The sequence below is a fragment of the Sciurus vulgaris genome (genome assembly GCF_902686455.1).
Source record: "Sciurus vulgaris genome assembly, chromosome: 18".
Lineage (NCBI taxonomy): Eukaryota > Metazoa > Chordata > Mammalia > Rodentia > Sciuridae > Sciurus > Sciurus vulgaris.
Window position 1 is genome coordinate 35,850,665 of NC_136479.1, and position 14,933 is coordinate 35,865,597.

At 65.3% G+C, this 14,933-nt stretch overlaps 1 protein-coding gene across 1 annotated transcript in view; it reads left to right on the plus strand.

Moving 5' to 3' along the window:
- Positions 1-14,933, plus strand: part of GTF2IRD1 (GTF2I repeat domain containing 1) — an 84,044-nt gene that overhangs the window by 33,028 nt on the left and 36,083 nt on the right. Inside the window, 11 exon segments of the mRNA XM_079120726.1 lie at positions 690-845; positions 2,688-2,871; positions 3,387-3,457; positions 3,460-3,502; positions 3,504-3,691; positions 4,961-5,050; positions 6,662-6,745; positions 9,835-9,917; positions 9,919-9,972; positions 9,974-10,020; positions 14,366-14,391. Coding sequence (XP_078976852.1) covers positions 690-845; positions 2,688-2,871; positions 3,387-3,457; positions 3,460-3,502; positions 3,504-3,691; positions 4,961-5,050; positions 6,662-6,745; positions 9,835-9,917; positions 9,919-9,972; positions 9,974-10,020; positions 14,366-14,391 — 1,026 coding nt within the window.

Below are 14,933 nucleotides of genomic sequence, written 5' to 3' on the forward strand. Positions count from 1 at the left end.
GGGCAGCTGCTTCCCCCGCCCGTGCCCCACAGCCCGACCTTCTCTGGGGTCGGGGGCTGCTGGGCTGGCCACACACACCGCCACCAGCCTGCGGGGCGGGGAGGGCGCACCTGGTGCCCAGAGCCAGAAAGAGCCACTATTTATAGCCCCAGGGACGCAGCCGGTTTATTTCCAGCCTCGCGGATCCCAGAGGGGAGCAGGCTGGGGTGGGAGGGGGCTGCCGCAGGGCCCTCCCACCCACTTCCTGGGGCCACTTCTAGCATGTTCCACAAGGGTCCAGGCATGCACCCAGGCCCCCAGCCTGGCCGGAACCTGCCTCCTTGTAGCTGATGGCCTCCTGATGGGGTCCCGTCGTCTCCGCCTCCGGCAGCGTAGAGAACAGGGGACCAGGTTGCTGAAGGTGGAGAGCATTAGCCTGGGGACGGTGGAGTGGGTGGCACGGACGTCTCTTGAGCTACCATGGGTGTTCAGACTGAGGCTCAGAGAGGGCGGGGCCTTGCTGAGGTCACACAGCAAGGTGGAGGTGGCCAGGCCTGGCCCTCGCGGGGCGGCCGGGGCGGGTCCTCGTCACCCATCATCATTCGCCGGTGCAGCTCCTGGCTGCCAGACAGCGGGCCGACGCCTCCCAGCCCGAGGCTGCATTTTGAGACAAGTGCTCACGGTGACCCGGTGTGCTCTGTGTCCCCCAGGAGGGCCCCTGTGGAAGGATCCGGAGGGAGAACACCCCAAGAAGATGCCTCGGGGCGACGGGGGCTGCCGGAGCGTCCCGCGGTCCTCCCTGGAGCACGGCTCCGACGTGTACCTGCTGCGGAAGATGGTAGAGGAGGTGTTTGATGTTCTTTATAGTAAGATCCTCCTCGCTGCACTCGGGGCCCCGGGGTGGGCGCCCCGCGCCTGAGGGGGCCCTGCAGTCAGACTCCCCGGCCTGGGGCTGCTGGCCCAGCCGGTGTCCCACCCAGTCCCCTTCCTGAACTGCCACCCCGTCCCCTCCGGTCAGTGCCAGCTCTGCATTGGAAACGGCCTCGGGGCTGGTGGCCGAGCCCCGTGGTGGGGGAGCCCCTGGCTTCGTCCCCAGGGCTGCAAGACGAGAAAGGCCCTGCCTCCAAGGCCCCGAGGCCGGCTCCCGGCCACCCCTGCCACACCCCTGCCCAGGTGCCAAGGTGTCTTCTCCGAGCTCAGTCCTCCTCGCCTTGGGGGCTCCGTCACCTCAGCCTGTGTGGGACCCTCCCTGGCTGTCTGGTCCCTCCAGCCTCATCTGCACGCTCAGCTCCATGGGCGTCCTGACCCACCTCCCAGAACCCCGTCCTGTTCTCCAGCATGCTCTGGCCCTGCTGTGTCCTGGGCAGCTGCCCTCTCCGTCCCTGTCTGGGGGACACCTGTGTCACGCTCTGAGGCTTAGCCTCAGGGAGCCTCTCCTCCTGGGATGGGGCCCCTCTGGCTCCCACTGTCCCCTCTAGGGTGACGCTTGCCCTTTCTGGCTGTCCCCAGCCTGCAGGTTCAGGGCCCAGCTCCGGCAGGTGCTTGGAGCGTGTTTGTTGAATGACTGAGTGAGTGCCACTCAGCCTGGCCCGTCCTGCAGGGGGCGGAGAGAAGGCCTGGCTGACCTCTCTTGGGAAGAGATTACAGGAAGTCTCAGGGCCCCAGCAGTGACCTTCACACTCCCTGGAGGACCTTGGGCAGGTCCCTGGGGACCCCCGCCTCATTTGTCACGAAGTCGTTTTACGTATTCGTTCCTTACCGCAGGCTTTGGTTGTGTGGAATAGAGATCTGGGAGGAAACTTGCTGGCTTGGGATCAGAAGAAGGCCGAGGGTGGAGGCCCAGAGGCCCTGGGTACCCTGCTGGCCACCAGGGTGGAAGGCTGGTCACACGCACTGGCTGTGCTGCTTGGTCACTTTGCCAGCCACAGGGCCTCGTGAGCCCTGCTGCACCCCTGCCCATCTGGCCTGGGTCTCCCTTGCTCACCTTGGGGGGCCAGTGGCTGAAGGGTCCAGACCTCTTTCTAGCTCTGGGTGGGGACAGCAGTATGGGGTGACCAAAGGCGTCCCCAAGCCCTGGCCCTCTGTCCCCGCCCTCCCTCCCTCTGTCCCCCCCCACACTCCTCCTGTCCGTTTCCTCTTCCTCTCCTCCCCATTTCTCAGCGTCCCCTCCTCTGGCCACATGGATGTGTGTGTGTGTGGGCGCAGGGGGGACCCAGGGCGCTTCCCCATGAGCCGCATCCCAGACCTTCTATTTGTTATTTTGAGAGAGCGTCTTGCTAAGTTGCTGAGGCTGGCCTCAAACTTGCGATCCTCCTGCCTCAGCCTCCTGAGTAGCTGGGATTACAGGTGTGGCCACTGCCAAGTCCCCTCTTTGTTCCTCCTCTGTCCTCTTACTTTCCCTCATCCTCTCCCTTCATGCCAGGCTCTCTGGCCTGCTGGCCCCTCCTCCGTCCCTGCCCTCTCTTCTCCTCATCCCGGCCCCCCCGCCTGGAGCCCCTTCCCCTCCCAGAGCTCGAATGGAGAGGATAACTGTCCAGGGGAGCAGGGGCTCTGCCAGGGCACCCCAGCCCTCGGTGCCCACGGGGTCTGTCCTCAGCCAGCAAGGTTTCCCCGGCCTATCTGCCTCCAGGCCCTGCAGCAGGGGGTCCCTCCACACCTCCCGGCCGGCCTGGCGGCCCAGTGCTGAGCCCCTCCTGCTTCCCCGACAGGTGAGGCCCTGGGCAGGGCCAGTGTGGTGCCCCTACCCTACGAGAGGCTGCTCAGGGAGCCGGGGCTGCTGGCCGTGCAGGGCTTGCCCGAGGGCCTGGCCTTCCGGAGGCCGGCCGAGTACGACCCCGAGGCCCTCATGGCCATCCTGGAGCACAGCCACCGCATCCGCTTCAAGCTCAAGAGGTGAGGAGGCGGCTGGCCCGCCCAGCGCACTGCCCAGCCAGAGCGCAGGGGACCCAGGTGTGGCCCATGAGGCCAGGCGGATGGCCAGTCTCAGAGCAGGGGCGGAGCCTGAGCGTGGAGCTCTCCCGGGATACGCGTGTTGCAAAGTGACCTTTACTGCCCGCGAGGCGCTCCAGGTGCCAGGGACAGCGTGTGTGGGAGTGGAGGTCGGGGCCTCCACGGGAGGCTGAGCTGGGTTTGGAGGCTGGGGTTGATGAGTTAGCAGCTCCCAGGAGGTGGGGTGGTTCAGGCTCGGCCGGAAAGGCAGGCGGGCTTCACATCGGACCTGAGTGCCGGGGCACCCCCACAGTAGGCGGGCAGAGGAAGGGAGGCAGCCAGCGGAGGCCAAGGAGCAGGGCCACGGCCTCAGTGCCCAGCCGGGGCTCTGGGCACACCACGCCCCTGCCGCCCCCCACCCAGGCAGAGCGGCACGGGGCAGGACATGCACGAACCTCCCGTGCCCTCTGCTTCCCCAGGCCCCTCGACGAAGGCGGGCGGGACTCGAAGGCCCTGGTGGAGCTGAGCGGCGTCTCCCTGCTGCCTAAGGGTCTCGGGACTGCAGCCTGCACGGCCAGGTCCCCAGGCCGCCCCCAGGACCTGCCCCCCACCGCCGCCGCCTCCTCCGTGGCCAGCTTCCTGTACAGCGCCGCGCTCCCGGCGCACGCCCTCCGCGAGCTCAAGCAGGAGCCGCCCGCCTGCCCGCTGGCCCCCGGTGACCTGGGCCTGGGCCGGCCCGGGCCTGAGCCCAAGGCCCCCGGCGCCCAGGACTTCGACTGCTGTGGTAACCCTGCTGCTGGGCCCTGAGTCTGGGGCCGGGGCGTGGTTGCGGGTGCGGGTCATCGTCCCAGGCACGTCTGGGAGGAGGGCGTCCTGGCTGAGGCCTTGTTGGACCTGGCCTTTGCTCAGCCCCCTGCACCAGGTGGTGCCTGAGGGGCGTCCTCAAGGAGTCCAAAGGGAGGCGTGCCCCGTCAGCCCGTGTACATTTAATGAGCACCTAGTACTTACCAGCCCGGCCCGGCCTGGGGCAGAAGAGCAGAGCAGTGTGAGGAGGGCTTGGCTCCTTTCCTGGCTCTTCTGCCTAGTAGCTGTGTATGTCTGAGCCTCGGTTTCCTCACCTGTGACATGGGGTTGCTTGTACAGATTCAGATTGAATATCCCTTCTCCAGAATGCTTGGGGCCAGAACAAACCAGAGGTTAGAGTTTTCCCTGATTTTGGAAGGTGTGGCATATGCGTAATGAGGTATTTGGGGACGTCTAAACACAAAATCCCTTCTCTTCCCTCGATTGCCTCATGTAGGCAGCCTAGATGTCATTTTATGCTTTTTTTTTTTTTTTTTTTTTTTTTTGGTGTTGGGGTTCTTTGGACCGCTGAGCCATATCCCCAGCCTTTTTATTTTGAGACAGGGTCTCACTGTTGCTTGGGGCCTTGCGAGGCTGCTGAGGCTGACCTCTAACGTGCCATCCTCCTGCCTCAGCCTCCTGAGCTGCTGGGATTCCAGGTGTGCTCCTCCGTGCCTGGCTTTGAACAATTTTTTAGCACACCTGCTGTGACTTGGACCCATCCCTGAGGCCAGGTGTGGAATTTTCCACTTGTAACAGGGTTGGCTCTGGCCAGGGCTGTTGCCGTGACTGAGTGACAGAGCAGCGGCTCCAGCAGAAGTTGCTTCCCGGGCTGGGGTGCCGCTCGGGGCAGCGAGCTCACCTGCCGGGAGAGGCCCTGGACTAGTCAGGCCGAGTGACCGCTCTGGGAAGGGCAGCAGGCTGAGCTGCAGGGGGTGCCGGTGCTCAAGTTCAAAGCGCAGAGTAGGTGCTTTTAAGTGATATTGCTATTAAGTCAGAGTCCCTCCCCAGCGTGCAGGCTGACTGTCCCCACCTGGAAAGGGGACCGTCCACACCCACTCTGGTGGCTCTGGCATCTGGATAGGAGATTCTGGTACAGGATGACGCGGGACCCTGCTCAGGGGACGGCCTCGCGTTCCTGTCATAGGCCGTGTGCCCGGGGCTGGGTGTGAAAGCCCCTGGAACCCGTACCCTTCTCTCCCTTGTCCAGGACAGAAGCCCCCAGGGCCGGGAGGGCCGCTCATCCAGAACGTCCACGCCTCCAAGCGCATCCTCTTCTCCATCGTCCACGACAAGTCAGGTAGGCAGTGCCCACGGCGCCCAGGCAGAGCGGGTGCTGGGTGGTTGGCTGGCTGAAACGGAACTGCGTCCACCAGCTCTTCGTGAGAGAAGGAGGGAGCCCCCGCCAAAGGGGCCGAGTCGGCATGGGTTAGCAGAGCACCCCACAATGTACTCCCGAGAAGCCCTGGGGGCCTCACGGTCTCTGGGGGTCAGGAGCTCAGGAGCGGCTTGACAGGGTGGTGCTGGCTCGGGGTCTTAGCCGGGGCTGCCGTCTCGTCCAGAGACTTGGCTGATCCTCCAGCCCCACTCCTGTGGCTGTGGGCAGGGGGCCTCAGTGCCTCACATGTGGGCTGGTCCTTCCAGGACTGCTTGAGCTTCCTCCCCACGTGGCAGCTGGTTCCCCCCCGAGTTAGTGATCTGAGAGGGAGGGGAGAGGCCCTGCCTCAGAAATTGCTGGTCACTTTCACCACATCTTATCACGAGAGCCTGAAATTTGATCAGCCAGCACTCAGAGAAGGATTACGCTCCACCTCTTGAAGAAGGACTAGTAAAAAAAAGAAGCCGAGCGAGGTGGTGCAGGCCTGTCATCCCAGTGGCTCAGGAGGCTGAGGCAGGAGGATGGCGAGTCCAAGGCCAGCCTCAGCAAAAGCAAGGCGCTAAGCAACTCAGTGAGACCCTGTCTCTAAATAAAATACAAAATAGGGCTGGGGATGTGGCTCAGTGGTTGAGGGCCCCCAAGTTCAATCCCCGGTACTACAAAAGATAAAATTAAATTTTAAAAAGGAGAAAGAAATGCAGGGCTGTGCGGCTCAGTGGCAGGCACTCGCCTAGCATGCTCAAGGCCCTGGCTACATTTGCAGCACTACAAATAAACAGAAGCCCAAACACATATGTAGGCAGATTTCAGAAGAACTGCACAGAGGGAGTGAGGACAGGGAAACGGGCCGTGGTCGTACCAAGACGGAGTGAACTGAGGCTCTCTGGCAGTTTGGCTCTGAGGGTCTTTACCTCTAGTCAGAGGCTCTTTAAGAAAACCCAGTCCCCTGGCACCAGAATTGGGACCACCTTCTGCCCAAACAAGGTCAAGCCCTTGTGAAGAAGCGAAGGAAATTGGCCGTCCAGATGGAGGAGCCTGGTGGGAGGCAGAACACGGGACAGTGCTGCTGGGGACCCCTCGTGGTGTCTCCAGCAGGGTTCTGAGTGCCAGTCTTCCTGACTGCAAAATGGAAGTCAGAGCAGCGTTCAGAAGTTCCCAGGGGCCAGGCATGCTGGTGCATACCTGTAAATCTAGCACCTTGGGAGGCTGAGGCAGGAGGATGGAACGTTTGAGGCCGGCCTCGGCAACTTGGCAAGACCCGGTCTCAGAATGAGAAACAAAAGAGCCGGGGACAAGGCTTCGTGGTCAAGCGCCCCGGGTTCAACCCCAGTACTTGGGAGAAAAGTTTCCGCAGGGAGATCCCTCCAACCCCCTGCTTGCCCAAGGCCAGGGAGGCTGGGGTGGCAGACCTGAGCCTGTGCAGCGCACAGGGCACACGGGGACAGAGGCGAGAGCAGGTGGGAGGACGCCGAGGCCAGGGGTCCACGTGGTGGGACAGCGCCGGCCCTGACGGGGCCCCCTGTGTTCTGATAGAGAAGTGGGACGCCTTCATCAAGGAGACGGAGGACATCAACACGCTGCGCGAGTGTGTGCAGATCCTGTTCAACAGCAGATACGGTGAGTGGGCGCCCAGCTCGCCAGGCGGGAGCCGTATGCCAGCCTGCTGCCAGCCGCCTGGGCGGGGGCGGCTGTGTCAATATTTTCCTTCGGCTCCTGGGGGCGGAGCTGGGGGCGAGCCCTGGGCCCATGTCCCCTGAGGGGAGAGTGCTGTGCGCCCAGGTCCCCGGCGCCTCGCCGCACCCCCCCTGCCACCCCCCTTGGCACTAGGGCCTGGGCACCTCGGTATTCGCCACGGCTCAGCCTGGGGGCCTCCTCCACCTCCTCCTAGGTGCCCAGCCCTGAAGGTCCCCGTCCCGTGCAAGTTGTGCCTGTCATTGCCGCGTGGGTCAAGACTGGGCCCTGGTCCCCAACACAGGACAGGCCGGAGCAGGTGCCAGCCGCTCGCTCTGAGCCAGGACGTGCCTGCTGGGCCTCCTCGGGCCTCACCACCTCCCCGCCTGCTTGCTCGGCCTTTACTGGGCTGTCTGTGAGCCCCGCTCCACAGCCACGTGCGGTGTGTCCCCTGCCTGGGCGGGTGGCTCTCCGGCCCTGGGGGCGACTAGAGGCCCAGGATCACTCCCTGACAGGTGGGACGTCACCGAGCTCCACCTGCATGGTGCTGACCCCAGCTGCAGGGTTGTCCCTGCGCGTGACACAGTGCTTAGAGAGCAGAGGGAGGGACACCCAGAGCCGAGGCCACGGGCCCGGGATCCAGCAGGCGCTGCCGTGGCCTCCGTCGGGCCTCTGCCTCCCCCGCCGGCAGCTTCACCAGGAGCTTCAACCCTTCCTGCCTCCGCCCTGCTTCCTAGTCCCCTCCTGCCTTCCTCCTCCTCCAGTCCTCCCACACGTTTGCTGACCCCTCGCTGGCCAGTCCTGTACTGGAGCCTGCACCCTGGGCCAGGTGCCAACAGGCGATGCAGGGTGACCATGGTCTCAGGGGCTCCAGCAAGTGGCTGGGTGTGCTCAGTGGTATGCAGTGGTGCTCAGTTGTACGCAGTGGTGCTTGGCGGTATACGGTGCTGCTCAGTGGTATGCAGTGGTGCTCAGAGGTATGCAGTGGCGCTCAGTGCTATGTGGTGCTTAGTGGTAGCAGTGATGCTCAGTTGTACGCAATGGTGCTCGGTGGTATACAGTGGTGCTCAGTGGTATGCAGTGGTGCTCGGGGTATGCAGTGGTTGCTCGGCCAGCACGAAGTGCTTGGTCAGGAGGGAAGAGCAGCTGAGGAAGCTGAGGTGGGACAGGCGCAGACGCAGGGTGGACCCAGTGCCCTTTGATCTGGGCTGCGCCGGGCAGCTGGCCGGGAGCAGGCGTGTTTGGGTGGCCCTGCGCCTTTGATGTGGCCACCCTGGCCCACCACTCCTCCCTCGCCCTCAGGGCTCCTGCTGCCAGGGCACATCTGCCCGAGCCGGCCCCACCCAGGCAGGTGTGCGCCCCACCGGCTGGCGCGGGAGAGCAGGGGAGGGGCGCAGCGGCCTGACTGCCTGGGCAGCTCTGTCCTGCCAGGCTGGCCCCGGAGGCCGCGGTGAGACCCAGGCGCCACCAGGCCTGACTGCTGGGACTTTGCAGGACGCGCAGCCTTCTCAGACGCCGGCACTTGGGCCAGACCCCGGAGGCGTGTCGCACCGGGGGTCCAGGCCCCTGGGGAGAAGGACGCGCCATGTTGGCCCAGAGGGCATGTTGCCTGGCAGGCGAGGCTCGCGTCACAGACCCGGTGACAGGCTCTCCCTCTGGCTCTGCCCTTTCAGCAAATCTGGGGAACTAGGGCCAGAGTCAGGGCGGGCGCATAAGGGGGAGAAGCAGGAAGAGTGTAAGGGGTATGTCCCCAGCGTTCGGGAAATCCCAAGGACAGCAAGGACGTCATTGGGGACGGCAATGAGACTAGAAGGGCCAGGGACGTGTGTGGCCTGCACACAGACACTTCCCAGCAGCAGTGGCAGGCGGGGTCGCGCCTCCATCCACCGAATCGCCTGTCCCTGACCCGACAGGCCCAGAAAACAGAGCCCCAACCCAGACATGTCTCCAGGCAGGAGGCGGGGGGCAGCGGGGAGGCGCCGTGTGACAGCTGTCGAGACTTCAGGGGTTTAATTTGACAACGAGCTAAGTGTGAACTTCGCAGCGAGAACTGGCTGCCAAAGCCACCCACGCGGACCTGAGCGCCATCAACAGAGAAACAATGCTGGGGGGGGGGACAGACAGCTCTGCCCGGCCCCCGCGACACTCTGCTGTGCGCCTGCGGGACACAGACAGCCCCCTGACGGGACAGTGGAGCACAGTGTGACTAGCCTGTCCACAGCACGTGGGGCAGACGAGAGGGAGTGGGCCTCCAGCCTGGGGAGAGCACGGGGCCCGGGGAGGGCCTGCCCGTGCCAGGCCCTGCGTGGGGCCAAGAAGCGTGTGTGTGAACGAGTGAATGAGAACAGCCGCACCGAGTGGCCCCGAGGGCACCAGGCCAGACCTATTGACCGGGAGAACAGCACAGGCAGCGGCTCACAAAGCCAGCCCTGCGCACCTGGGTCGTGCGTGCGCGCTGATGAGTGAAAGGAGAGCATGTGCCCGCACGCACCTGCACACACACACCTGCATGCGCCCGCACATACCCAGACACAGCCATGTGCACTCATCTGCCTACAACCCGCGCACACCTGCCCCACACGCACCCGCCAGCCACCTGTGTGGCGGCTCCCACAGGAGCTGACCCAGCCTGGTGCTTCCTCCCGCCGTTCTCTCATTCATTCAACCGAGGTGCGGGAGCACATGCTGCCAGCCTCGTCTAGATCCCAGAAAGTGACACCTGAGAGGAGGGAGGAGGCCAGGGCAGACAGAAGAGCCAGTGCCAAGGTCCTGAGGTGCCTGGAGGGCTGGGAAGCACGCAGTGGGCCAGAGAGCCAGGCCAAGGAAGCCGGGGCTAGGAGGGGCAGAAGAGGTTAGAGGTGGTGGCAGCACACGGCAGGACCTCGGGAGTCGCCGGGATGGGAGCCCTGGACATGAGGAGGTCCTGCCACCACACCGACCTGGGCGGGGGGAAGGGAGGATGTCGTGAACTTGGCCCGGGGCCCGCGCCTCCCTCAGCCTCCGTCTGGCGCTCAGCCTTGCCATTGTCCTTGCAGCGGAAGCCCTGGGCCTGGACCACATGGTCCCCGTCCCCTACAGGAAGATCGCCTGTGACCCTGAGGCCGTGGAAATCGTGGGCAATCCCCGACAAGATCCCCTTCAAGCGCCCCTGCACTTACGGGGTCCCCAAGCTGAAAGCGGATCCTGGAGGAGAGACACAGCATCCACTTCATCATCAAGAGGTATGGCCAGGGGCCAGCCTGCTCTGGGCTCTGGGCTCAGTGTGTTGGGGTGTCCAGCTGGACAGGCCCTGGGGAGCCAGTAGTGCGGCAGGAGGAACGAGGGGTCTCTGCTGACCAGGGGTCAGGCGGGCCTGGAGGGCATTCTGCTCCTTGCTGGGCGGCCTCCCTTTCTGGGCCTCTTTGAGGATGGAGTAGAGGCAGTGCCCGACCCACCCCACCTCGGGGAACTTTGTGCCCTGGAGGAGACCCGAGACCCTGCCCTTACCTGGCTTACCTGCGCCCCACCTGGCTGAGCCAGCCTCCCCTTCCACTCCCGCCTTGGGCAGCCCCGCCTGCCGGGAGCTGGCCCTCATCCTGCCCTCCCGGCTTGCCCATCTCCCATGGTGTAGGTGCGGGTGGGTGGGAGAGGGCAAAGCAGGAGGGACTCAGAGCTGCGGCCCCAGGTGCCCCTCCCAGAGCTGCTGCCCGCCCAGGCGGAGCCTGCCTTCCTGGGACACTTTCTCCTACGTGGCTAGAGATGGCAGCCAGCCCCCTGCCCCTGCCACTTCCCAGCATCTGAGGGTGGGGGCTGGACACCTACCCACCCGCTGCCTGGTCATTACGTGGAGCTCCTGGCTGAATCCCTAGTGCCCAGCATGGTCCCAGCGCACAGCAGGTGCCCAGTGGGGTGAATGAATGAAGCGGGGAGGTGACTGAGCGGCTGCTGTCCAGACCCAGGCTCTGGCCTTCAAGAACTTTTCCTCGGTGCTTAAGGAATAGGCAGGGCGGGGCTGGGGGCGCTCCGGGACTTGCCTGGGGTGCCTGCTGGCGTTGTCCCCTGTACCGAAGGAAAGAGCAGAAGCCAACCGATCACAGTGGGGGACGCGCAGGGTGCTGGGCACCTCCAGAGAAGGTCCCGGGTGTCGGCCTGGGCCGGGGGCTGGGGAGGGTCGCTGCAGAGCGGAGGAGTGGGTGTGCGGCAGCAGGTGGCTGCAGGGTGGGCTTCCCGGGGCCTCGGGGAGGGGGCCACAGGGGCCAGGGCCGGGGCCGGCCAACCCAAGGTCCTGGGGACCAGGAGCAGGAGTGGGGCTAGCGGCCGGGTTTCCTGCGGGTGGCACGTGGGGGTGGCAGGGAGCAGGCGTGTTTCTGGGTCCCGCAGCCCCCTCGCTTCCGCTCACCCGGCCAGACCCCTGCCCCGTCCTGGGTGTTCAGTAGGGGACACGGGATGCTCCTTGCTTAGTACACGGCTGGCCCCTGCCAGGCGCTCTGCCCAGCTGGGAGCTGATGCCTGCTGTGCTCCGAGCCACGGCCAGGCTGAGCCCCGAGCGGGGTGACATGCGTCCTCCCCTTCCTCTTCTGCCTGTGGCGGCTGGGGTTGACCCCGGGCCGCGTGCTGGACAAGTGCCCCACCCGCAGCCCCACCCGGCCCTGCACGCGGTATTTTGTCCACGGAGGGTTGGTCAGGACGAGGCCGCCATCTGAGTCAGGACGTGCGGGCACGTGGACCAGGCCCAGTGGGGCGCCCCTCCCACGTGGTCCCGCGCTCGGGCTCCCGGGTGGAGGTGCCGGGGGCTCTGGACGGAAGCCGGGGCAGAGAAGAAAATCTGCCTCTTCAGATCAAAGGGGAGTCCAGGCACCATCAGGCCCCGGAGGGTGAGAGCAGCCAGCAGTCGAGGAGGCAGCCAGTGGCCGAGGAGGCCAGCGGGCCAGCTTTGCCCAGCCTGGCTCAGATCAGCCCTGCTCCAGCCCAGGAGCAGTGCTGTCCAGTGGGGCCGCGGCCCCCTGCCCGCGCCTCCTCCCTGGTCCTGGGGTATAGCGTGGCTGGTCGCCCACGTCTTCGGGCCTTCTGGGCCTTCCCTCCATCTCCATCCCTGTCTGTCAGCAGGTGGTCCCCCACACCTTAGCAAACTCCTCCTCCTTCTCACCTGCTGCCAGGTGGGTAGGACACATCTCAGCCTTCTCTTGTTGGGCCCTCCCAGCGCATACTCTGGCGCCCCACTGAAGAAATGATCTGGAGGTGAATTGTATTCTGTAGCCTTTCTGTCAGGCAGTGCTTCCTTAGGTCTGGCTTAAGTCTCCTCTTGCTGCCACCTGAGTCTTTTCCCTTGGTTGACTCCTACCAGGAGGTTCAGGGAGAGGAAGGCAGCCAGAGCAGCCCTGTGTCCCTCCATGTGCCTCTCCGTGGGGTTAGGCCCTGGCCGGGTCTGATCTTGAGGCCCTGTTGTTTGATACAAACTGCAGCCTATGCAGTTCTTCACCAGTCTGTGCCCCTCCTGAAGCCACAGCCCTTCCTGGGCTCTGCTGAGGACATCACAGGCAGCAGGCACGTCCCTTCCCGCCCCCCTACACCCCGGTGGGCCGACACTGAGGGGCTGAGTCAAGGGTGCGTCAACGTCACAGGCCCTGGAGTGGCTTCTGCCTGGGAAGCCGACGAGGCCTCCTGGAGGAGACTTGAAGCCACCTGAGCGCAGTGTGACCTCATCCGGCAGCTTCCTTCCTCATGAAAGGGGTGTGAGCCAGCCGCAGGCCCACACTTGTGATTCTTGTGACTCGGGAGGCTAAGGCAGGAGGATCCCGAGTTCAAGGCCACCCTGGGCAACTTAGGGAGCCCAGGAATGTCGCTCCGTGGTAGAGCCCCCTGGGCTCAGTCCTCAGAATAGCAGAGGAAAGAGGACTAAAACCAGCCCGGCAGCCGTCTAAGCCCCTGGTGACTGGCGCAGGCAGGTGCTGCTGCGTCCCAAGCCCCCGGTACACTGTGCTCTTGTCCCCCGACCCGACTCTCCGATTCAGCAGTCGAGATGGTCCTGGCTGAGGCCAGCCGGGGAAGGCGCTTGGGAAGCAGCCAGTGGGGGCCCTGACCCGGCACAGGCCCCTCTGGAGAATTGCCCTGAACTGACCGTGGCTGGGAGTCTCCCCTGGACCCTGGTGCCAGGCCCTGGCCTCCCGAGGCCCAGGTCGCGTCTCCACCAGGACCAACCCAGAGCCAGCACCCAGGTTCCCAGCCCGGCAGGACCTGGGAGAGGATTCTAGGACTCAGGACCCTCTGAGCAGGCCCTGCAGTCCAGGCCGCCCCGACCCCGGGACCTGGAGCTGCTCTGTGTCCCCCTCCGGCCCCGCCCTGTGCTCCTGATTAATAAATAACCCCTTAGATGACGAAGCCCCTGTGCACCGTGGCCACTCCCGGCTGGGTGTGGCCAAGGAGGACAGGCGGCCTCAGAGAGGAAGCCCGGGCTTATTGCCTGTGGCTGCCGCAGGGCCTCGGGGGGTGCAGTGTGTCCTCTGGGAGTCGCAGGGACTGGCCTGGGCCCCACAGGGGAGCAGGAAGCCTCACCTGGGCGCCCGCTGGCCTCCCTGCCACCCTGGCTCTGGGACTGACTTATTTTTACCCGTTACCATCCTGCTGGGCCCTCCAGTGCTCAGCTTGGACATCCTTCGTTTGTCCCATGTCACCTGGAGCCTGCATGATCAGGAAGGCCCTTTCCCCAAGTCCAGCCACTCCGCCGCTCATAGGCTCTGCCGGAAGCCTCCCTCTGCCAGCCGCGCCCCCCTGGTGAGGCTGAGGGCAGAAGGCCAGAGCCCAGGCCCGGAGGTGTGGCCCTGAGGTGTGTGGCAGGTGGCAGGAGCCCGCCGCGCCCTCTGACCTTCGCTCCACTTGGCTGGCGTCCGGGCGCCTATCTGCGTGACCTAGCCAGCCCCTGGCGCTGGTCCTCCCTGCAACGCGTCTGACCCTGTGGTGCCCCTCTGCGGCCACTGCCCCGAGGCGGAGGCCTGGCCTGGGCCTTGCCCTGCAGCGGCTCCATCTGCAGCCCAGCCAGCCAGCCTCCTGCCACAGCCCGGCCTCGGCCCTCCCGCCTAAGCTCAGGCCGCCCTCCCAGAAGCCTTTCCTTCCCCTCCCGGAGGGGAGCATCCTCCGCCCCCTGCTTGGGCCCCGTTGGCTTCTGAGACGCCAGCCGAGGCCCCTGTGGGTCCCCCAGTGTGACTGGTCCACAGACAGGTCTGGTCTGCGCTGCGGCCTCCCCGTCCCTGAGGGCCCAGGTGGCATCACAGTGCAAAAACTCTCAGGGAAGATGAGCACGGGGTCAGGATCGGGTCCAGGAAGGGCTTTGAGCCGTCCACCCATGGCCGAGGGGAGCTGGGGGCTGGAAGAGGCCCTGGCCCTGCATGAGCCCTCCAGGACCTCCCCGCTGGCCCAGCGGACTCTGGCCGTGGACGGACTGTGAGGGGCTTCTGAGGTCACAACGCTGCCCTCGCCGCCCCTGGGGCCCCAGCCTGTGCCCTGGGGAAGGAGGGACCCAGGGACGGCCCGCAGGCTCCTCCCACGCCTGAGAGCCCCTCCCCACCCTCACGCCCTCTCCTCTCTCCCCAGGATGTTTGACGAGCGGATTTTCACAGGTAAGCAACACCGTCGGGACCCTCCTAGAGCCTCTGAGTCCCTCCCTGAGCTGACCGTGTCCCGTGACCCGTCCTCCCGGGCTGTGGCTTCTGCATCCTGGGACAGACGTGGGCCCAGGCTCTCCGGTGCCAACCCCTGAAACCCCTTTTGCTTGGGACGCCTGGACCAGGGCTGCCGACATCATTTGCTGGACACCAGCAAGCAGTTCCCCCTCAGCGTCCTAGGGGGCAGTTCTGTTCCCGTCCCGTGTTCAGATGAGGGGACTGAAGCCCGGCCTGGGCAGAGGGCCACGCAGCACCCGCAGGCAGCGTGGCTCAGAGCCGGGCCTTGCAGCAGGGGGTGCCTCCCCCGGGGCAGCAGGAGCCCTGTGTCAGACGCAGCTGCTTCGCCTGCCTCGCCAGCTCGTGGCCTGGGCAGGTCTCTGGCCAGGCTTCTCCTGAGAACAGGGATGATGTGCGCCCCCTCCTCCCTTCCGGTCCTGGCGTAGTCAGAGGACAGCATGGGCCCACGGCACGGCCCCGGCGAGCTGGGCCCTTTCTCT